The sequence below is a fragment of the Rosa chinensis genome, chromosome 7 (genome assembly GCF_002994745.2).
Source record: "Rosa chinensis cultivar Old Blush chromosome 7, RchiOBHm-V2, whole genome shotgun sequence".
Lineage (NCBI taxonomy): Eukaryota > Viridiplantae > Streptophyta > Magnoliopsida > Rosales > Rosaceae > Rosa > Rosa chinensis.
This window is the reverse complement of record NC_037094.1, coordinates 37,705,027-37,727,542: the sequence shown is the minus strand read 5'-3', so window position 1 is coordinate 37,727,542 and position 22,516 is coordinate 37,705,027. Positions and strand designations below refer to the sequence as shown.

At 37.1% G+C, this 22,516-nt stretch overlaps 2 protein-coding genes across 5 annotated transcripts; one reads left to right on the top strand and one right to left on the bottom strand.

The window, feature by feature from the left end:
- Positions 1-8,481: 8,481 nt before the first annotated feature.
- LOC112181005 (glycerol-3-phosphate acyltransferase 9) lies at positions 8,482-9,816 on the top strand. The gene is made up of 3 exons (XM_024319615.2): positions 8,482-8,669; positions 8,769-8,867; positions 8,989-9,816. The coding sequence occupies exons 1-3, from the start codon at positions 8,521-8,523 to the stop codon at positions 9,005-9,007; spliced, it is 267 nt and encodes an 88-aa protein (XP_024175383.1). The 5' UTR covers positions 8,482-8,520; the 3' UTR covers positions 9,008-9,816.
- A 685-nt stretch (positions 9,817-10,501) lies between these two features.
- LOC112176544 (calmodulin-binding transcription activator 2) lies at positions 10,502-18,474 on the bottom strand. Of its 4 annotated transcripts, none has more exons than XM_024314520.2 (12): positions 18,120-18,474; positions 17,511-17,630; positions 16,662-16,777; positions 15,721-15,809; positions 15,361-15,403; positions 14,929-15,211; positions 14,241-14,554; positions 13,667-14,059; positions 12,869-13,557; positions 11,821-12,397; positions 11,344-11,652; positions 10,502-11,067 (listed from the first exon to the last, which is right to left on the bottom strand). In XM_024314520.2, exons 1-12 carry the CDS (start codon positions 18,157-18,159, stop codon positions 11,023-11,025), a joined length of 3,018 nt encoding a protein of 1,005 aa, XP_024170288.1. In that variant the 5' UTR covers positions 18,160-18,474; the 3' UTR covers positions 10,502-11,022. The 4 variants fall into 4 exon arrangements, with proteins under 4 accessions (XP_024170288.1, XP_024170289.1, XP_024170291.1 ...); XM_024314521.2 differs by having other exon boundaries at positions 13,667-14,020; positions 18,120-18,473; XM_024314523.2 differs by lacking the exon at positions 18,120-18,474 and having other exon boundaries at positions 16,639-16,777; positions 17,511-17,543.
- Between the last annotated feature and the right edge of the window lie 4,042 nt (positions 18,475-22,516).

Below are 22,516 nucleotides of genomic sequence, written 5' to 3'. Positions count from 1 at the left end.
CACTAAAAAAAACTATTAACCCAAAAAAATTATTGCACTTTTGACACCATTTGCTTTCTTAGGCCAACCCCACCACGTTTCACGTTTCAAGTAATTGGAGACCCTAGTTTGGCAAGAATCCAACTGCTACAACACTTTCCTCATACAGTAACACTTATTGGATTTTTCGTAAGTAAAAATTTCCCCTATAACTATCTCAATTGTGTAATGCAATTTTCTTCCCTTCTCAAAAAAAAGAAGGAATTCCCTTAATTATTAAAAGTAACCAAGACGTCATTTCTTTGACCCTTCTTAGATATTTTATCGTTTGACAATCGTTCTTCAATTAAAAACCTTATGTCAATTCCAAGAGAGTTTCTATTAGGACCTCCAAATCTGCTCATTTGACCTCACTCTATTATGAATTATTAAATAACATATAAAACCTATTATAAAATGACTATTAAGGACAATAATTATACCAAAAAAATATTATATTATTTTATGTAGACTTTCCAATTCAATAATATTAGAATGTATTCCTTATTATTTTCCTTATCTATTTTCATATTCCAATTTCATCACATACTCATTAAAGCATTCATATATATTTAATAAGAGTTAAAAATATGATTAAAATCATGTGACATAAAAATGTATGATATATATGTTGAACGCATATTGGTGAGGGAAAACAAAATAAATCCTCTTATGATTTATGACCTAAATCTAAGTCAATCCATCATATTTGCTATAAAAATTTAAAAAATATTTAAATAATTAATCATGTGGTACAAAAAATACAGGAAAAAAAAACATTAAAAAACGAATGATTTTTTTTTTTGAGAATAAAAACAAATGGTTTCTTCATTTTTTTTTGCACAGCTAAAATAGAAAAAAAAACATAATAATTCATGGCATTTTCTTATTGATTAGACATTAATTTTTGAAACTCAAGTTTGATTAAGAAATGTGTATTTAGTTAAGATTTATAGAGTGATTAAATCATTTAAATGACTAAATTTTTATTTTAAAGATAATAATTTGTTTGCAAATTCTATAGTGTGGTTATTTGAGGAAGTTTAGTGAGGTTTAATGAGTAAATTTAGTATTTGAAAATTTGATAAGAGGTGTAAAAAGCATAGAGGTCAAGTGAGTAAATTTGGAGGTTCCAATAGAAAAACTCCAATTTCAATTCATCTCCATTCTCAATAATTATAACATTTACAGCAAGTTCACTACCAAATGCCTAGGGGTCGTCAACGGGCCGGGCCGGCCCATTCATAGCTGGCTTGGGCCGGGCCGGGCCGGGCCTTGCTATATTTTTAAATAATTGCGGGCCGGGCCTGGCCGGGCTTTATTAAAAATCAAAGGATCCAAGCCCGTCCATATAAAGCGGGCCTTGCGGGCTTTTTCGGGCCGGGCCAGGCTTAGCCTTGCGGGCTTTTATGGGCCGGGCCTTGCGGGCTTTATTTATAAATAAATATTTAAAGACACAAGTTTTTTTTTTTTAATCAAGCTTTGGAAATTCAATGGATAATGATCAAATACAACCAAAGATAACAATCTATATAACTATATTGTACCCAAAAAATCTATATTTATATATAGATACTAATTTGTTGATAAATAAATTTTTAAAGACACTAATTTTTTATAAATCTATATTTATACATCATACACTCCAAAGAGCTACATATAGCAATTCAAAGAAAATGAGAAACCGACCGTTGGATGAGTTTATTACAATAAATTATGAGTGTGGTAAAAAATTTAGCCAATTTCACCATATTTTTGAATCCGATCGGATTGGTCAACCGTAGTCACTTATATGTTTTATTGGTTGACCGATGGCGTGGCAACCGCGAAACGTGCTTATTTTTTCACATCACGTTTGTATATATTCCATCGATGGATGTGCGTGGACATAAGACAAAAAAAAAATTAATTTTAATTACAAACACATTGGACTATACCAATTTTATTCCTAAAGTTATATGACTTATATATTGCATTTAAATTGTTTAAGTTCATTCTAAAGCAACCATGAAGTGGAAAATGAATTCGGAGAAACCAACCGCTTGATGGAGAGATTGTAATGTTTTATGGTGGTTGTAGAAAATCCAGCCAATTTGGTTCACGTTTCGAATTCGATCAACTAGGTCAAACGTAATTACTCTTATAAACCTATATCTATATATCATACACTCCAAAGAGCAACCCCTATAAATTCAAAGAAAATGGAAAAACCGACCGTTGGATGAGTTTATTACAATAAATTATGAGTGTGGTAAAAAATTTAGCCAATTTCATCATATTTTAGAATCCGATCGGATTGGTCAACCGTAGTCACTTATATGTTTTATTGGTTGACCGATGACGTGACAACCGCGAAACGTGCTTATTTTTTCACATCACGTTTGTATATATTCCATCAATGGATGTGCGTGGACATAAGATAAAAAAAATTAATTTTAATTACAAACACATTGGTCTATACCAATTTTATTCCTATAGTTGTATGATTTATACATTGCATTTAAATTGTTTAGGTTCATTCTAAAGCAACCATGAAGTAGAAAATGAATTCGGAGAAACCAACCGCTCGATGGAGAGATTGTAATGTTTTATGGTGATTGTAGAAAATCCAGCCAATTTGGTTATCGTTTCGAATTCGATCAACTAGATCAAACGTAGTTACTCATATAAATCTATATTTATATATCATACACTCCAAAGAGCAACCCCTATCAATTCAAAGAAAATGGAAAAACCGACCGTTGGATGAGTTTATTACAATAAATTATGAGTGTGATAAAAAATTTAGCCAATTTCACCATATTTTCGAATCCGATCGGATTGGTCAACCGATATGTAGAATATATATATATATATATATATATATGCACATATTTTATATAGAAGTATAATAGTATAAGAACACACACACACACACACACACACACACATATATATATATATATATATATATCTCTCTCTCTCTCTACACACTCACATATATATTAATATAATATATATATTAATATATATGTGAGTGTGTAGAGAGAGAGAGAGATATATATATATATATATATAAACACACACACATATATATTAATATATATATATATATATACAGTCCGGCTACACTAAGGATGTCCTTAGTTTTTCTTATGGAACGGATTTACTGTTTTCACCCACTTTCCGATAACATTTTCACATCTTAACCGTTCAGTTTTTAGGTCCTAATGTATAGATCACCTCTGCAAAATTTCAGCCAATTTGGTGATCGTTAAGGCGTCCAAAACTGCAATTTACACGAACGAACCTAATCTGTCGAACCGGAACCGTTCGTTTACATTGTTGTAATTTGCAGTTTTGGATGCCTTAATGATCACCAATTTGGCTGAAATTTTGCAGAGGTGATCTATACATTAGGACCTAAAAACTGAACGGTTAAGATGTGAAAATGTGATCGGAAAGTGGGTGAAAACAGTAAATCCGTTCCATAAGAAAAACTAAGGACATCCTTAGTGTAGCCGGACTGTGTATATATATATATATATATATATATATATATATAAACACACACACATATATGATATATTGATATATATATATATATATATATATATATATATACACAGATCCTATCCAGAGCGGAGCTCCGCTTTGAAATTAACTTGTGAAGTTTAAGTTTTCGGTCACTTTTCGGTCACATATCCACATCTCGACCGTTCAGTTTTTAGGTACTAATGTATAGATCATCTCTGCAAAGTTTCAGCCAAATTGATGATCGTTAAGATATCTAACACGCTTAAACCAATGGAAGGACTGAATCTGTCAACCTGAACCGTACTAGCTTTAAATCAGTTATCAATGCCTTAACGATCATCATTTTGGCTGAAAATTTGCAGAGACGATCTATACACTAGTACCTAAAAACTGAACGGTCAAGATGTGGATGTGCAACCGAAAAGTGACCCAAAACTCGAACTTCACAAGTTAATTTTCAAAGCGGAGCTCCGCTCTGGATAGGATCTGTATATATATATATATATATATATATATATATATATATATCTATATGTGTCTATATATATATATATATTTATAAACACACACACACACACATATAGATATATCTATATATATAACACACACACACACATACATACATATATATATATATATATATATTAATATATATATATAAACACACACACACACACACACAGAGATATATATATATATATATATATATAATATCTTGCGGGCTTTTACGGGCCGGGCCTAGCTGGCTTTTGGCGGGCCGGGCTGGGTTTTTGCGGGCTTTTTTGCGGGCCTCCATCGGCCCACCAAGGCGGGCTTTTGCTGGTTTTTTGACGGGCCGGGCCGGGCCAAAAGCCCTGCGGGCCGGCGGGCCTCCATCGGCCCACTTGATCCGCGGGCTTTTTGATGAGGCCTACAAATGCCAACCAAGGAAAGATAAGGATATTCGTATACAGCAAACTGATAAATTGGCAATAACTCTCTTGACGTTTTATTCGCAACCATTTGACATCAATCAACTGTGAGCATCCAATTACAACGGAACCAAATACTCTGCCAACTGAACTTTCAATGCACCTTCCAATACGGACAACAAGACAAGTTTCCAACTCAATTATTGAATTACTTTTGGAATATTATCGGCAGAAATTGTATTGTCCAATCTTTTCCAACTCTGCATTCAACTCAACAATTCTCTCCCTTGCCAAGATCAGAATGACATTGTCATATGGCGGTACTGACCTCAACAACAACGGAGCAATCGCAAGGGTCCCAAACTCCCATAGATTAGATCTCGTGTCTGCTCCATGTCATGCAACTGCAATTTGTTTGACAAAATGAGACCGGAGACTACACATTGGATTGAAAACAACTTCTCTTCTCGTCACTAGCAAAAGCACCATTTTAAGAATTGATGAAAGAGTAATCAAAACTTACCACAATGTCTGCGGTATTGGTTGAGAGGGTTCCATTAACGATTTAAAAAACAAAAAGCAATTGTCACTCCAAAGCGCACTTAAAGAATGAACTGGAAAGTGAAATATATATGAGCTATCTAAAACAAGCCCCCTCAATCTTCCAAAGAAAGATGGACAACATCTTCAAGCATGTGGCTGAATTCTGTGTCGTCTATATTGATGACATCCTTGTCTTCTCCAAAAACAGAGAAGAACACATGAAACACCTCTATGAGGTTGTAAGGCTGATAGTTAAGCATGGAATTATCCTAGGAGAAAAGAAAATCTTCTTTATCCTCGATGAAGTTGATTTCCTAGGAATAAAAGCCATCTGCAAGAATCTCCCTCCTCTACAACAACCAGAGGAAAATGATGAAATTATCCTCCAAACAGATGCGAGTGATAATTACTGGTCCGGTGTTGTTTTGGCAAAAACGCCTGGAACTAACATTGAAAAGATCTGCAAATTTTGTAGTGGCAAGTTCAGCCCTGCAGAACTAAACTATCTCACAGGGGGAAAAAGAAATTTTGGCTGTCAAAAAAACAATTTTAAATTCTCCAGCTTTTCTTGGAAAACCCTTTACTGTCCGCACTGATTGTGCTAGAGTAAAAAATTTCAAAATTTTAAACTTGATAAAGCTGCTGATAGAGGAAGATTAGCAAACTGGCAATTATTTCTTAACCAATATGATTATAATGTTGAATTAATTGCAGGAAACAAGAACTATCTTCCAGACGCCCTAACCAGAGAAATGGAAATGTTCAGCCGAAAAGATGACGACGAAGGTCGCAACCCCAGAAGCAGAAGATCTGGGAAAGAACATGAAACTAATGAGGACCCTAAAGGAAAAAAAATCCTCAAAAGATTTCTGCTAAGTTCAAAAGGACTATCCACAACTGATCAATCCCAGGGTAAAGGATTGATTATCCCGTCTCAAACGGCAAACGGTAAAGGCTCATCAAGACCGTTGATGGCTGTTGCTTTGCCAAAAAGCAAACCAACTCCAACTGGAGTAATAAATGTTTTTAATTATGAATTAAGAACCTTTGCTGATCTTGTGTTCAGAACTGGCAGGAGGCTAGCTTACCACCAGAAGGCAATCCTGGATAATCTCTTATTTGCCTTTCAAGAAAGAAACAGTGGTATTATGTTCCCAGCTCTGTTCGCATTAGCTGAAGAACTCCATGAAAATGCTAGGCCACAGCATGAAGAAATTCATATACATCAGAGTGCTGTTAGAAGTGAAAAAATTCACTATCTTGAAGATCTAGAAAGTGTTAGAGTTCCTATCATAGCACTAAAAGAATCAGATTAGTTTGAATTTTATAATCTGATTGGAAGCCATAATTCTGAAAACTGTATTCCTCCAACCCTCTTCATTGTTGCAGGACCCTATGTTGGAAGGTACGGAGTTAATGTTCAGAGAGAACATCCTCAAGAACACAAGCTTTGGCTTGTTGAAAATGGTTTTTTCCATAACCTATGGACCAAAACAAATGATGATCTCAAAAGCCTATCCCCTATCATCATCAACACAGTCAAAAATGTCAGAAAAAATGAATGTACTCTTAGACTGAAGTTCAGATCTACTCTACCAGAATGGATTCAAAGAACAAACGGTGAAGTTGAATGCATTTCTCCTTATCATTATGTGAGAATTATTCAAAAAAGATATCTTCAACCCGCCTGTGTTGGATACAATGGCCAGCCAAATTCAAGTATTCCATGGATGAAGGCCATGTCTCTCAAATACATCAAGAAGATCATCCAAGAAGATACAAGAAATACTTTCTTGGCAGCAGGAGAAAAAACAATTATCACTGCTTATGATCATCCTGAAGCGATCAGCAGTGACCTCTTCATATCGCTCACAAGAAAAGAGATAGACTCGAAACTGGCATGCTTACAGTGGGTTGAAAAACTTGAAAACGACAACCACTACAAGATATATGTAGATACAGATGTCGAGGAAAATGCAACTACTGTCAGAATGGCCAGGATGGATAGCAACTCCTTTGTCCTCGGCCACAACTCAGAAACGGAAGAGAACATGTGAAGCAGCAGGTGTAGAAAGCACCGAAAGCAACTTTGGACTTTTCCCAAAAGCTGCTTTTGCTTTTCAAAAAGAAAGCAGGTGAAAAAAATTTCACCTAAAGGAATCTGCTTTTGCCAACCGACCTCCATTATCAGGAGCACTCACGAAAGCAGAAAATCACAGAGTTGTTCTTTACATTTTGATGTTTTGAATTTCGGTTTGAGTTCCGCTCCCTATATAAGGAGCTTTAGTTTCAGTTGTAAGGCATTCAAAAATTGGGAAGAATCATATTCTCTCAAAAGTACGAAAGCCATAGTAGCAGTGTGCTCTTTCCTTCCTGTCTAGTGTGAAGCAATGTGCTTTCATTACAAGTAAGTATCTGTCATCATTCTCATGGATAGCTAAGCAGCTTTTTAGCTGTTTACCTGAGAATGAGGCTCTGCATTTTAGTCTGTAATTATGTTTGAATAAATAATTTCAGAGTGCTCATCCACCTTGTCATTTTATTTTAGTTGATGTTTAAAATATTGATATCTGTTTCTGCCCCTATTCCTGTACTATTTTTAGGCTTAGACTTTCCTTTTTTTTTAGAAAAAAATTGACTCAGCTTAAGATAGAAACAAACAGCAGTGATTCCGCCTGTTAAAGTAACCGTTAGGCAGGGAGCCGTTAGGTGAAAAACTTGGGTATGTTAAAGGCTAGTTTTGTTTTTTTTCAAAAGTGTGAACAATTTTTCTATGAAAAGGCAAAGGTTAAACCCAAAAGTCAGCATAGGACATATTAGGCACTAAGTTTAGAAAAGACTACCCCTATAGAGCTTTTCCCCTAAGATTTGTGTAAAGGGGCACAATACAAACTTGTTTGTGCAAGTGGGCACAATACATGTGATTTCTGGGTAAACAAGAATTAATCCTTTGTTTTAATGAACTATGATCCTTTGATTTGTGAAATAAGTTAATTTGTTCTTGCACAAGTTTGCCCAGATTGTTCTAAACAAATAATTACCGAAGAATTGGTGTTAAATTAATCTATTGTTGAAGTGTAAAACAGAAAATTGAAGTTGGGCCTGGATATTGGATAATTGACTCAAAGAATTTTGTTAAAAAAAAAAAAATTTAAGCCCATTAAAAAAAGGATAACCAAAGTGAGGTTCGGCCCACCGAAAATATCGGTACATCTAAGAAATAATAGGGCTGCGGTTTGAATTTTAGCCCAACCGTAATGGGCAGTTCAGAAACGATTTGGGCCCAACACCGATCCGACCCGACCCGCGCCCACCCCTACCACAAATAATATACATTCAGTGATTCAGGAATGGAAAAAATCTAAGTTTGCATTTTGCATATAATAAATGGGGTCCTTATGATTTTCATTTTATTGGAGAAAGATAAAATCAAACTGAATATTCTCTCTCTTTATGCCTCACATGAAGGATTCATGATTTGGGAAGCATTTAACATGCTTGGGCTGTTGTCATGCTGTCCATCGTACTGTAAATGGTTTATATAATATGGTTTTGGTGCAGGCAATCCTTCACAATGCATCTGCTACAGCTTATGACATCATGGGCGGTTGTTTGTGATGTGTGGTATTTGGAGTCCGAAAATATCAAGTCTGGGGAGACTGCCATTGAATTTGCAGAGAGGTAACTAGTCTTTCCTGGGCTCGTGATTAAGAACAAAGTGCCTTGCTCCAGGTCGGTCTGATTTGTTTTATCTCTACTATTTTGGATACTTCATTGCAGGGTCAGGGACATAATTTCTGTTCTAGCAGGACTTAATAAGGTCCTGTGGGATGGGTATCTGAAATACTCCCGTCCTAGCCCAAAGCACAGAGAGCAAAAGTAAGTAGACAATTGAAAAGAAAATTTTAAAGCAACTACTTTCATTTGCAATCTTTACTTGCATTTTATATACAGAAGCCGCATATTATCATGGAGCTTATTAGTAATCTTCTCTTTGCAGACAACAAAGTTTTGCCTAGTCTATGCTTCGACGCCTAGAGGAGAAGTGATATTTGTTTCTTCTTTTTTAGTCTTGGTTCATTTTTAGCTTGTTGCATGTACTACACTCCATACTCTTCATTAGAGTAACCAGTGTTTGTAGCCTAACAGAAGGTGGTACACTTGGTTCAGGGATGTATAACAGTAACTAATTAACTACCTAAAACTTATGCTGTTGCACGACTCTTGAGGCCATGGTTTGTGAAGTAAAAGTGGATGAGACATATTCACCAACCACAGTTGCAACATCAAACAACTCTGAGAGAAGCTCAATCAGGACAAGGGGCTCCGGTTCACCCTTGAACTGCATATCAAGTTTGGTTCAGCAAATGAATATGGACAATGATCAGGAATTGTCTACAGCCATGCTTCGGATTGAGGCACTGGATGCCGGTTGGCAAAAGGAGGAACTAGAGGCACCCATTCACTTTTCTTTTAAGCATTTCATATGGCTGCAATTCTCACTTGATTCATTTTCTTTTGGTATCATCTAGGACTTGATAAATCAGTACTAGGTTAAAAAATTTGTAGAATTTCAAATTACATGATGGTGATTCCACCAGGAGACTGGAACAGTCTGAGATGCTAGCATTTCTCTCGCGTCAATGGTGCACTTGCTAAATATTTCAAATCGGGTGATGATCAGAAATTACAGGCGAGTTGTAACAGTTGATTGCTGCACGTACAGGTGCATGAAACACACATTCTTCAAGTATCAAGCAGAAGAACTTTCAGAGTCTGGATAGAGCCCCTTTGTTTGACAACATTGTATTGTCTATAAACAATGAAGTACCCAGTACAACTTGGTCAAATGGCACCAGCGATTACATTTTTTTTTTTTTGGTTACAAACGGGGCGAGACCCAAACAGAAAAAAAAAAAAAAAAAAAAAAAAAAAGACTAGGAATTAAAGTGGGAGCATCTCCTAGCTCTAGAAACAGCAGCAATGTCATTAAGGTAAACTTGAGCAGCATGGATGGGAGGGTTATCAAGAGCAATGAACCCAAGCTCATGATTGATACTGTCTTTAGCTAAGCCATCAGCAGTCATATTGCACTCCCTGAAAATGTGACTAATATGAGCATTCCCCATACCATTCATGAAGTTCAAACAACCAGTCAACAAGGAACCAAGAGGGTGAGTGTCAAAATCAGCTCTCTGCATCAACTGCACTAAAACTGCAGTATCAGACTCCACTTCAAGCTTTAGAAAATGCAGGTTTGCAGCTATTTTAAGCCCAAAAAATAGACCCCAGGCCTCAGCATCCAAAATTTCTCCAATACCTAAATTAACTTGAAACCCAGCAATCCAATTTCCAAACTGATCTCTGATCACACCCCCAGCACCAGTTTTTCCAGAAGAGCTCCTAGTTCCATCAACATCAAACTTGTAGAAATTATCAGCAGGTTTTTGCCAGGCAAAGTAGGCATCAGTGATTACTTTGATCCTGAACAAACTCTGAAGCCCTTCAGCAAGTGCTGAATTAAAATGTATTTACTGATATAATCAAAAGGTTCTTTCTATTTTTCAGATGATTGCCCCTCAACCATGGAATAAGCCCTTATTCAAAGACTCTTTCTAAAATAAACTAGAGAATAAAATAGAATAAACAAGTTTCAAGCAAAAGTGAAGGCAGAGGTGTGCAAATAATAGCGGCAAGAATAAGTGTATATATGTCAACTGTTCTCAAGTTTCAAATTGTGAGCTGCCCAATTTACAGAATCCTACACCTAGGTCAGACAAAACAAAACTATACAACAGGACATACTAAGAGAAGAAGAAAATCTCAGTCTGTATGAATGTTAATGTCGCCCTTCCCCTTTTCCTTTCTGCAGTTGACAGAACCTCCTGAGTAAAGCATGAGTTATTACAGGCAAATATTAATGGGTAAGGCTGATAAGTACCAAAAAGCTCAACTCCATTGAAGTACTTGTGACAGGATGGAGTTGATCAGTGACCTTCAGTGAATGCAACAAGGTCTTCCTCTTTTATCGTTTTCATTGACCTTCAATTTTATTTGGGGCACCACTCCCATCAGCCATCTGTTGATAATAGAAGAAACCTCAGACACCAAAAAAATAGAAGGAGAAATATCCACCATGAATTATCAAAACCAATCAGAAATCTCTCTTCTTCTTTTTTCTTCCTTTTTTTTTCTCAATATGTTAATATTCCACTAATATTTGTTGCACGAAAATCCACTTTTCTTAGAGGACATTCATCCTACGTGGAAGAGATAATTGCGTTCAAACATGAATGCAAGTATTTTTTTTTTTTTTCCTGATAAGTGAAAAGCTGGAAATAGAATGTAAAATTACCTTAAGCTTCTCAAACTTTGACTGTAACCTCATATACTGTTCACGTGCTTCAGGGTGACGAGACATGGACTGTACCCTTGCAAGAGCTTTCTCAACTCCAGCAAATTTCTGCTTCCTCCCAACACTCAAAAATTCATAGTCATCATTTCTTTTATTCTCTGAAGATACATCTTCAATAGCCTTTTCCACCCGAAATCCTCGCAAACCAGGCCGTTTCCGCCTCCAACGCAATATTACTTTCTCCATTATACCAACAGACCAAACAAGCTTTTTGTAATTCTTACGAACCTGATGTCCCCTCACATGAGCCTAAAAATGACAAACAGAATTAACCTCTGAACTATAGTTTGGATAAATAATAAGTAGCAAAAGTAAAAAAATATAACAATTCAAGAAAACAATGGACAACAATGATGCAGTGCACAGTGGCCTGGAAACTGACGTAAGCATTTCAAAGAAAGTAATAAATGAAGGTACCTGAAGTTTGACAATACGGTTACGTATCTTCAAAAATTCCTTTCTCCCCTTCCAACCACGATATTTTCTTTGTATCTTCAGAGCTGCTGCAGAATGGAGATAATCTTCATAGTGACTGAACTTTTGAACTCTCTTCAAGGAACCAAGTGCAACTAGGTCAATAGAAGCTTCAGGAATATCAATGCTGCTCTGAGTTAATTGTCTCTGGCGGAATGAACGAGCACGGAAAGTTGCTTGAATCAGAGCAGCTGCATGGGCTGATTTCCTAACTGCTGCTAGAGAACCTTTCAGAGAATTTTCATCATCTACTGTCACATCAGATGTTATAGCTTCTGAAATCTTGATAGCCTTTTCAGCTGCAATAGTTGCGGAAACATTATCCATTGTTTTCTCATTGACGGTCAACAATGACAGATGACTGGTTAGATCAGCTTCTGCCAAATATCCAGCAATCCCTTTGTGGCCTCTACTTGAGGCTAGATCAGCGGCTGTTTGTCCTCCAGGAAATGCTGGCGTTGGGTCATCAACAGCACCTGGAGCAGCACCCAATCCAAGTAATGTGATCACTGTTTCCTCTCTGGAAAAGGATCAGAAAACAATGGACTAGTTAACATACAGATTATTAACCTTGCAAATAGAAGTCATAGAAATCATCAGGCAAAATATTACAAGGCCTGGTGCATAGGGACAGCAGTGTTGTCATATTACAGGCACAGATTCATTTCAACCATAAATTTTTAGATTTACATACAGGCACAGTAATCTTAAAATATACTAGTATAAATAAAATCTTCATAACACAGGAAAGCAATTCATATGCATTTCATAATGCTGAAGAGAAAGAAGTTTCACAATAATGCAGAGCATTCTTGCCAAAAGAAATTCATGCAATATAGTAAATAAGAGAACAAACTTACAAATGAAGAATTGAAGGAATATTAATTCCTCCATAGAAAGATAAAAGAAGATGATTAACATTATTACGTTTACTATTATATAGTGAGTATAATAGTATAGAAAGAGAAGAACGTATAAACCACAACTTTACCTTCCAAAATATGATGCCCAGTGAAGTCCCGTTCTTCCACGGGCATCTCTGAAATTAGGACTGACACCAGCAGCAACTATGAGACCCATCGCCCATTCATAACCAAGAGCAGCTGCCAAATGTAGAACGCCTTGGCCTTCATTATCTAAAACATGTGGTCCTTTACCTTCTTCATGAACTTTATATACCAGCCATTCAAAAAGTCTATCCTTCAACAAATTCTGAATCAATACATCTATGTGGGTCAACTGACCACGTTTGCATGCCATAGAATCTCCATAAGCTATCATCCAATCACTCCCGCTGTTGCTTCTTATTGAACCTATGGAACTTTTGAGCTTACATTTATCACAATCCAAAGCAGAACATTCCAACCACTTCCTCTCTGATCCCAAGTTCAACAATTTTGCAAGACGAATCTGAAAGCGCAACTCATCTTCTCTAGAGCTGTTTAGAGATATCCCGATAGGTTTTTCTCTATATTCAAACTCCCTCACCTCACTGCAGGCCAACCTATTTCTGCAAGTCACATAGAATGGAACACACCCAGGAGCATGTAAAGGAGTTTGACATCGAATAACATTATCAGTCAGAACTTCAGCAGGAACCTCTATTTCACCAAACATGCATCCCCACTTGGTCTCAGTAAAATTCTTCTTGCCTCCTAAAAATCTTCCAACTATTAAAACCTGAAAATGGGGAAGAAATGAAGAAATTAATATAGTCACACATCAATAGTTAATAGGAAAGATGTCTGTATTCTATAAAAGTATACAAACTCTACTATAAAATATATACCTTTGTTTCAGTTCCTGAATAAGACCAATCTGGAGAAAAATCACATATACTAAATAGTTGTTCCTGGGAAAGAGAAGGGCCAAGTGAATCAACATCTAGCTGCATATGGCCTGATAAACTGGAAACTTCCCTATCACCATTCTCAGCCTCAAGTGTATTCCAATAATTTCCAGAGTCTGAAGCCATCAACGAATCATCACAATCCACACCAATTTCTTTATCCATCCATCTACCAAAGCTGTCTAGTTTTTTCAGTTCTACTGGTTCACCTCTACGCACACCACCATCTCCAGAACTCTTCTCAACTTGGGCAGTAGAAAAAGCTACTGTGTGAGGATCAGAATGGCCCTGAAACTGGGAATGAAACAGACTGAAGTCAAATTCCTTTGCAACCTGCAAGAAGGTTTGAGTATCACAAGGAAATTTACACCACAGGAAAGTTACACATACATTTTTCACAAAACATTATATCACAAAAAAGTGAATATATTATAAGCTGCTTCAGAAAATGAAACTATATAAGAGAGATGACACAAAAATAGAAGCATATAAAAATTGATCGTGGAACACAGACCTGTGCTTCTCTCTGGGAAGGGGTTGTGACAGCCTGCACATCTATGTCATTGGTCAACCTATCTTCACAAGTTACATCTTTGCCTTTCCTATTACTATCCAGTCTAGCGTCTGTTAGCTTATGAGTTATGGAGTCCGATCCATTAAGTTCTTCAAAGAAATTTTTCTTTATGTCTTCAACAAAAAGATTTTGGTCATGCAGGCTGGACTCTCTTGTTGATCTGTTCATCGCCCAGTCAGATGAACCAGCACTTTGATAATCTTTAGGTCCGGCATACCATGTACCAGAAGGATTCCTGAATGACTCAGAAAGTCCTGAAAAGCACCAGAGAGACTGATCACATATTGTACCTTTGAAAATTATAATGGCAATAGGAAAATCAATATTGAAACAAAAATTTTAAAAGGAAGAGAACAAAAAGGAAAAAACTGAAAGACACAAAACATAGAGCAGCAAAATAGAAGGTACAGGTTCCTGTTAAGAGACCATAGACAGAGTAACCCATGCTTGCACAAACCAAACAGCAACTGTGTTATCATTTTGGGAAAAAAAATGGAATCATTGTACAAATCCAGTGGTAAGTAATAATAGCAAAACAACAAAGATGCTACAAGAATTTAAAAAATATGATAGGCTGTTTCAATGTATTAGAGATAAATTTGGAATTACATATACTGCATAATCTTACTTCCAACTTCTGGTAACTGTAGACAAGCATTGTTCAAAACAGAACCCGGTATAGGTTGAGCAAGAGATGAAGCTCCAGCATCACCCCGAGAATCCACATCCTCAAATTCTGTAGATAATGTTTGTCCATTCCAGTCAACTTTGATTGGACTTGAAGCAAAAGATGTTTGAACTGTAGGGGCAGGTGAGTTTGCTTGTGCAGAGCAAGGTGCTGAAGCAGTTTGAGGGCTTCCAACCTGTGATCCTGGATCAACCAGCAAACGGGAGACACCAGACTTGCTCCCCTGCAAAGCATCACATTAAACCATAGAACATAAGCATATTATGTAAAAGTAGAATTCGGTCATTCCACTGAAGATGAGGACATCGAGTCTTAATAAATTACAGCTGTGGGAACATTTTGTTTCCCATCTGCGAGACACATATACATTACCTCAACCATTCTGTAATGCACAAGAACAATGTGTTGTAAATGACTGAAAAGCAAGCAAGAGAAAAAAAAATGATCAGAAAAGTGATACCAAAATCTGAACAAAGGAAAAGAGAAAGTACTTAATAGGTCAATAACTTACAGCTGTTGCAGCATTTGCAAACAAAACTCAAAAAATAAGGAAGAAACAATTTCTCTGTCATTGTACATAACCCCCAGTATTGAATACCATACGTTCTAACGATTCTTACAATTCCAAATCTAATAGGCCATTAAGCAATTTACACCTACAGACCATACTTTATATTACAGGCTATTTAAACATTGCACCCTCAACAACAAGAACAGAAACAGGAAACTCACGTATCAAGCATCCAATAACTCCTCCGCTGAAAATTCTCATTGTCCTCCCCATGGGCATAGTAACAGTGAAGAACGTCTACACTACCAGCCTACAGCATACCAAAAACCAACAGACATTTATCACGCCTTAGCAATGATACGATATGTGCCAACAAAACTTAACTGAATTCATTCACAACATAAGAAATTTCTAGTGAATCAAATTGGAAATGTCAGATAGTAACCAATGTTGACAAAGACCTTAGAGATATAAGATTTGAGCAAAAGAAAGACATTTATTGATATCTAAACTAGTGAAGAGAGAAGAAACTAAATAGTCTATCTTACATGCAAACCAACTCAAAATACAAAAGGCAAAGAGAAAAAGAAAATAAAAGAATGTTAAAACGCGGGCATAGTCTGCCAGAGCGGATACAAATTGACAATTTACTATTCATGATATATTTGCAAATCCCAGCACTGGATCTGAGAAAAGTATGCATACAAATACAGGATCATTTACTCCACAATAAGTTTCATTTCTAGTTCATAATTACTGAAAAGAAAGACTAACAGCTAATGATCAAACCCAAGAAATGGGTTGATGAAAACTCAGGATGCTCAAGTAACCCAAAGTGAAGGTCCATAATGATCTAAACTCTATTAGACCAATTGGCAGAAATAAATGTTTATTTTAATGCGTGAACTAGACAATCCAAATAAAGAAATCAAATTTGCACTTCCAAAGAGTTCACTAAAGCACTTGAGCATCCTTGGACCCACAAACATGAGCTAAGAAACCTATTGGGAACCCAGTGCTCCATAACTCCTGCGTTGCCTGGCAAACTACCAGCTAAAGACAGAGGGCCAAGACCGAAAGACAATAACCAGGCAACAACACAACTCTATCTCTTAGGACCAACAAAAAAGTGAACTTACTAATAATAGATTGAACAGCACACCTTCAACTTTTCATGCGCTTCTTTGACAGTCTTTCCATCCTTTTTCTTCCTCCAGCGGTGACCATCTTTACGAAAATACCGAAGTGCTTTACGATCAAAGAGGAACAAAGAACCAGCTGGAAAAATAAAAACATATAGTTTCAGATTGTATGGAGGACAAATAGCAGCGCACTAGTATATGCGATCTCTTTTATCCCAATGCTGATAAAAGTAGTACTTTGGGAGATGATCAACAGTTATACTCTTTTATTTCCCTTGGTTAACAGAGGGCATAATAAAAATTAAAATGAAATTCAGCTTTCCTTTTCTTCTCTTTCTCAATTAATAATTTTATTAATCTAACACATGAAATTTGTGATTCTGAAGATTTCTTAAAAAGCAATGACTCAATTGTTTGGACCTCTTTTTTTCTTTTTATTCTATGTTTAACTGTGGGGATCCTGAAAATTGAAATGGCATACGTGCTTGTTGTATAGTTAAGTGACTTCTTCTCTATTTCATTTATGACATAAAATTTCTGTAGGTTTCTAATCATTTTCATGAGTTACAAGGTTCCAACGCAATAAAAAGAATCATAAATGAGAATGACTACTGTTCCATCTCTAATTGCAAGGATAAAAAAAAAATGGTTGTTATGGCAATTTCTCACACCTCTCATATTCTACCAGTAAATGAAGTACACCTCCCGAAACCTAATAAATGGGCTTCCTAACAAATTCAAAACAGAAACAACTATGAAATCACAACTAACTAACTGAAGATGAAAATCAATATATTCAGACAGAACAGAAAGTGATCAAGCACCCAAAATCCAAATGTAGCGATAGAAGAAAATATGCCATGGACAACCTGGAGGCCTCACGGGTGGATCTGGGGTTAACTGAAACCTTTGGTAGTTGCGCAGTATTTCACAAATTTCAGTCGGCCGGAGCCAACGTTGCTGTGATTCTTGCAATATCTGGACAAGGTCTGTTATATTCCAAAAAGTAGTGAAAAGGTTTAAATATCTCCATACCAAAATAACCAAAACAAAATACAGGGGACCACCAAAATGTGAGAACAAAATTCGCAGAGGACACTTTCATCCCAATTTGGTGACAAGTGCACAGGATGCACATACGACGAGAGCATAAAATTTTACAAGCACACCCCTGACATAATAAGAGTCATACAACTCAATGCACCAACAATGCATATATGCAAATGCACCTTACATAGACTAGATTATTTAAACCATTCAATGCATTTAAATTAATTCTTACATTAATTCAAAACCTGAGAGTAGGAGCGTTAGGAGCATGCATGAGCTGCTAATTAACAATCACGCCTAATAAACATTTTCCAAAATAAGACACGCATTTCCATATAAGAATCCGATTCCTAATCAGACGAGCAATAAAATCAAAACCTCAAATTTATGGAAAAAGAGAAAAACAAATGCCAGGTGAAGAAGCAGACCTAGTTGCTGATTGGGGATGTATTTTCTCATCTCAGCCATGGGCGCCTAATAAACAAGCTCACACAAACCCTAGATTTCATCAGCCAGGGACTGTGAATGCCGCCGAAACAGAAAAAACAAAGCAATACAGCTCCGAGAATATCATAGCCATCATCGATCAAGATTCATTTTCTTTTCGATTAAGATATCGATTATATCAACAAATGAAGCAATAAGCTGAGAAATGGTTTCAGGCGGTCTCCAGAGAGAGAGAGAGGGGAGGTGTAAACTGGGGAAGAAGAAGAAGAGAATGGAGGTTTGTATGACAGAGAAGAGAAAGGGAGGGATGGAAAGCGATGCGTATGGAAGGCACTTGTAAAGAAAGAAAGGAAAAGAATAAATCTCATCAAAAAAAAAAAAAAGGAAAAGAATAAATGAGAGCGGGAGAGGTGGGCTAGAGTCAATGGATCTGGCTTTGTCCTTTGTGTTTACACTACATGTTATTAAGAATCAAATTATACATGTAAGTAGAAATAGATTAGTTACCAAAAATGCCTTGAATACCAAAAAAAAAAAAAAAACCTTGAAATAAATTGGAGTCATGAACCAAGTTTTAATTTTACAAAAACAAAGATGAAAGATGACATCTTAAACCGAAAAAAATTATAAGGTAGTTTCAGACTATCACGTGTTTGTGTTTTGAGATGATCTTCTTGGTGTATGTAACGTATTAATACGTTAAATTGATTAAAATTTTTTTTTTTATTTGTTGTCATTCTATTATAACGTAAAAGTTGGGACACTATTGTATTGTTCAGAATCACAGACAAGCAGTGCTCTTGGTCCACACAATAATGACTTGTGAAAGTATCAAACTGCTTTTAATGTAGGTTTCCAAAACATTCTTTAACATTTCGTAACTTGCACCATAAGGGACGTTGCAGTTATCTCACATACTAAACATGTCGCTTCTGTTACTAGGTTTAAAAAATATAAGGTAGTTCTAAAACGAGCTTAGTAATGTTTTGCCTACCATTTTTTAACATTTTGTAACCTCTATAACTCCACACCTTTACGTTCACATTCATCTCCAACAACATCATTTATTGTCTACTATGGCAACCCCTAATGAGAATAAGATTTTTAAATATTTAAAAAAGAGAAAAATCCAAATACAAATTAGGGAGAAATAGAAACCACCAATACAAGATGGAAAAAGGGAAATGGATTTGTACAAATCCGACGTGGTCTGTTGTCCTCTAATAAGAAAAAGATGAGGTGGGCCTCTATGGCCATCTTGGATGCTACTTTTGGTTTTCTGTTTTCTAGTGCTTTTGTAAAAGTCTTAGGTTATAACAACAAATAAGGTGTTGAGAACAAGCCTGTCCTGCCCAAACCTGACCTATAAGATAGGGTTCTACCTTTTATGCTAAGTGACAATTATATCTTGCAGTCAAGTCGAGTAAACTTGCAATCCGTACAATCACCATCACATTGGCTAGATGTGCATCACTAAATATCAACCGAAGAAAGCTGTTCAACAACAGTTGTAGAATGATTGTCAATCCAAATTATCTTTAGAGAAGGATGATCTTAAGATCTGCTTTCAGATAGGATATTGTCGGTGTGATGCCTCTGAAATTCGTATTTATTTTTTGAGGTTTTTCCGGAAATTAATTAGTGGTTATTGGACAATTTCGTGGCTCGTGGATGGAGTGGAAGTGTTTCGAGCAAATAATTATTCAGGAAGCGTCATTTAAGGGGGGCACAAGGGTTGATCTTTTATTCGTTGGGATTCTCTGAAAACTTCCTTCACGAAAGTTGTAGAGCGTGTCGTTACGAGTTCGTGGATATGTGGACCGTGGAAATCGGAGTTCATGTGAAGAAGTTATGGACATTGGAAAAATTTTCCATTTTGGTTAGGTAGAGGAATTCCCGGAAAAAAAAAATCAGATTTCCATTTTGGAAAACTTGTTCCTCTTTCTCTCTCCCCGAGCCCCCGTCGCCTCTCTCCCTTCGCCGGTGTCGTTCTCCCTCATCTGGCCTCCTCTGGACGCGATTCAAAGTGGCTCTTCGCCTCATCCTCCTCTACACGTCTGTGGAAGCCATCGAGCATGGGTCGAGCTATGGTGGGCACTGCAAGGTGGAGAAGAGGCCGCTTTGGGGACAAAATCGCCTTGATTGGAGTCGGCGATTCCGGCCACCATAGTCGGTGGTTCTTGAGGGCTTTTGGAGCCCTGAGGACGTAGATGCTTCTCCCAAAGTGGCTTGGAGCGATTTCACTTGTGGAGGACGAATCGAAGCTTTGAAGTTCTAGGGTTTCAAACTGTCCGATTTGTTCTAAGGTAAAATTCGATCGATTGGTTTATAATTGGACTTTGATGTAGTTATGAAAGTTGAAATTGGAGTTGAGATAAAGAACTTTGGTGTTGGGAGTTTTGTCAAATTCTGACTTTAGACCGGCGGCCGCGCCGCCACTATGTTGGTGTTTTCCAGCGGTTTTCGGCCACCTCAATGATAGTTTCTGTTCATTATTTCGATCTACACGTCGATACGAGCATTTCGATATACAATATGTAATTTTTGGAGATCGTATGAGCATGTTAGGGTTTTTACGGTTTCGGACCGTTTGATGATTCGATCCATGAGGTATCTGATCGCTATACCACTTAGATCCTGATTACAATGACAGGCGATGATTTATATGCTGGTCAGGCGGGGCCAGACCTTAGCTTGATTTTGTGTCTCAAGTTGGGTAGTGTACGAGGATGAGATCCATGAAATGATTGGGTTACCACCAAGTGGTGTGGTAAAGATTGCTAGTGCTGTGATACTTGGTAGGGTACCCGTATCTATTGTCGATCTAGGAATGTTGCACAATGAGACAAGAATAGGCGGTTGAGGAATGAGAATTGGATATGAGCATGATTTATCCGTACTTGTTGGCGTGGTACGTGTAGTCTCGAAATTTCTTTAAGTGGTGTAGAATGTGATGCCCTGAAAATTTGTATTTATTTTTTGACGAATTTTCGGAATTTAATTAGTGGTTATTGGACGATTTTGTGGCTCGTGGATGGAGCGGAAGTGTTTCGGGCGAATAATTATTCAAGAAGCGTCATTTAGGGGGGGCGCAAGGGTTGACTTTTTATTTGTTGGGATTCTCTGAAAACTTCCTTCACGAAAGTCGTAGAACGCATCGTTACGAGTTCGTGGATATGTGAAGCGTGGAAATCGGAGTTCATATGAAGAAGTTATGGCCATTGGAAAAAGCATTTTGGTTAAATAGAGGAATTTCTGGAAAAATATCAGATTTCCATTTTGGGAAACCTGTTCCTCTTTCTGTCTCCCCGAGCTCGAGTTGCCTCTCTCCCTTCGTCGGCGTCGTTCTCCCTCGTTCGGCCACCTCTGGACGCGATTCAAAGTGGGTTCTCTTCGCCTCATCCTCCTCTACACGTCTGTGGAAGCCATCAAGCGTGGGTCGAGCTGTGGTGGGTGCTGCAAGGCCGAGAAGATGCCGTTTCGGGGACGAAATCGCATTGTTCGCAGTCAGCGATTCTGGCCACCATAGCCTGTGGTTCTTGAGGGCTTTTGGAGCTCTGAGGACGTAGATGCTTCTCCCAAAGTGGCTTGGAGCGATATCATTTGTGGAGGACGAATCGAAGCTTTGAAGTTCTAGGGTTTCAAAAGGTCTGATTTGTTCTAAGGTAAAATTCGATTGATTGGTTTATAATTGGACTTTGATGTAGTTATGAAAGTTGAAATTGGAGTTGAGATGAAGAACTTTGGTGTTGGGAGTTTTCTCAAATTCTGACTTTAGGCCGGCGGCGGCGCAGCCACTGTGTTGTTGTTTTCCAGCGGTTTCCTGCCACCTCAGTGATAGTTTCTATTCCTGATTTCGATCTACTCGTCGATACGAGCATTTCGATATACAATATGTAATTTTTGGAAATTGTATGAGCATGTTAGGGTTTTTACAGTTTTTAGACTGTTTGATTATTCGATCCGTGAGGATTCAAGAGTCCGATCGACTTGTGGTTTTTGCAAATCGATCGTAGAAATATTCCGGAGACATTAGGTGGTCTTGGATGTGGTTTCACCTCAATTTGGGGTTACTTTAGGATTGTGGTTTGATTTGGGGTTTTGAACGTTATTCCTTGTGCTTCATTGACTGAATCAAGGCTGTATTTTCCTTAGGTGCTTGACAGAGTGCCTTCTGTAAGTAGTCTAGTGGTGTGAAGACGCAGCAGGAATTTCGAGGTGAGTAACTCACAATGTTCATTTATGAATGAAGTTACATTTATTGTTTTGAGAGTTATTTAGTTAACTGCAAACTATAATTGGTATTAGTGGCATTCCTGAGTGAATGAACACGTGTATATATATATTTACGTGAAATTTGTATATTCTTGTGGGTTGG

What these genes read in the sequence shown, in the direction of transcription:
- LOC112181005 (XM_024319615.2), top strand. Translation starts at nt 8,521, where the DNA reads ATGGTTTATATAATATGGTTTTGGTGCAGGCAATCCTTCACAATGCAT. An exon ending in GCCATTGAATTTGCAGAGAG is followed by an intron (nt 8,670 to 8,768) that starts GTAACTAGTCTT and finishes ACTTCATTGCAG; the next exon opens with GGTCAGGGACATAATTTCTG.
- LOC112176544 (XM_024314520.2), bottom strand. Translation starts at nt 18,159, where the DNA reads ATGGCTGAGATGAGAAAATACATCCCCAATCAGCAACTAG. An exon ending in CATCCCCAATCAGCAACTAG is followed by an intron (nt 17,631 to 18,119) that starts GTCTGCTTCTTC and finishes GGAATATAACAG; the next exon opens with ACCTTGTCCAGATATTGCAA. An exon ending in CAAAGTTTGAGAAGCTTAAG is followed by an intron (nt 11,068 to 11,343) that starts GTAATTTTACAT and finishes TATTATCAACAG; the next exon opens with ATGGCTGATGGGAGTGGTGC.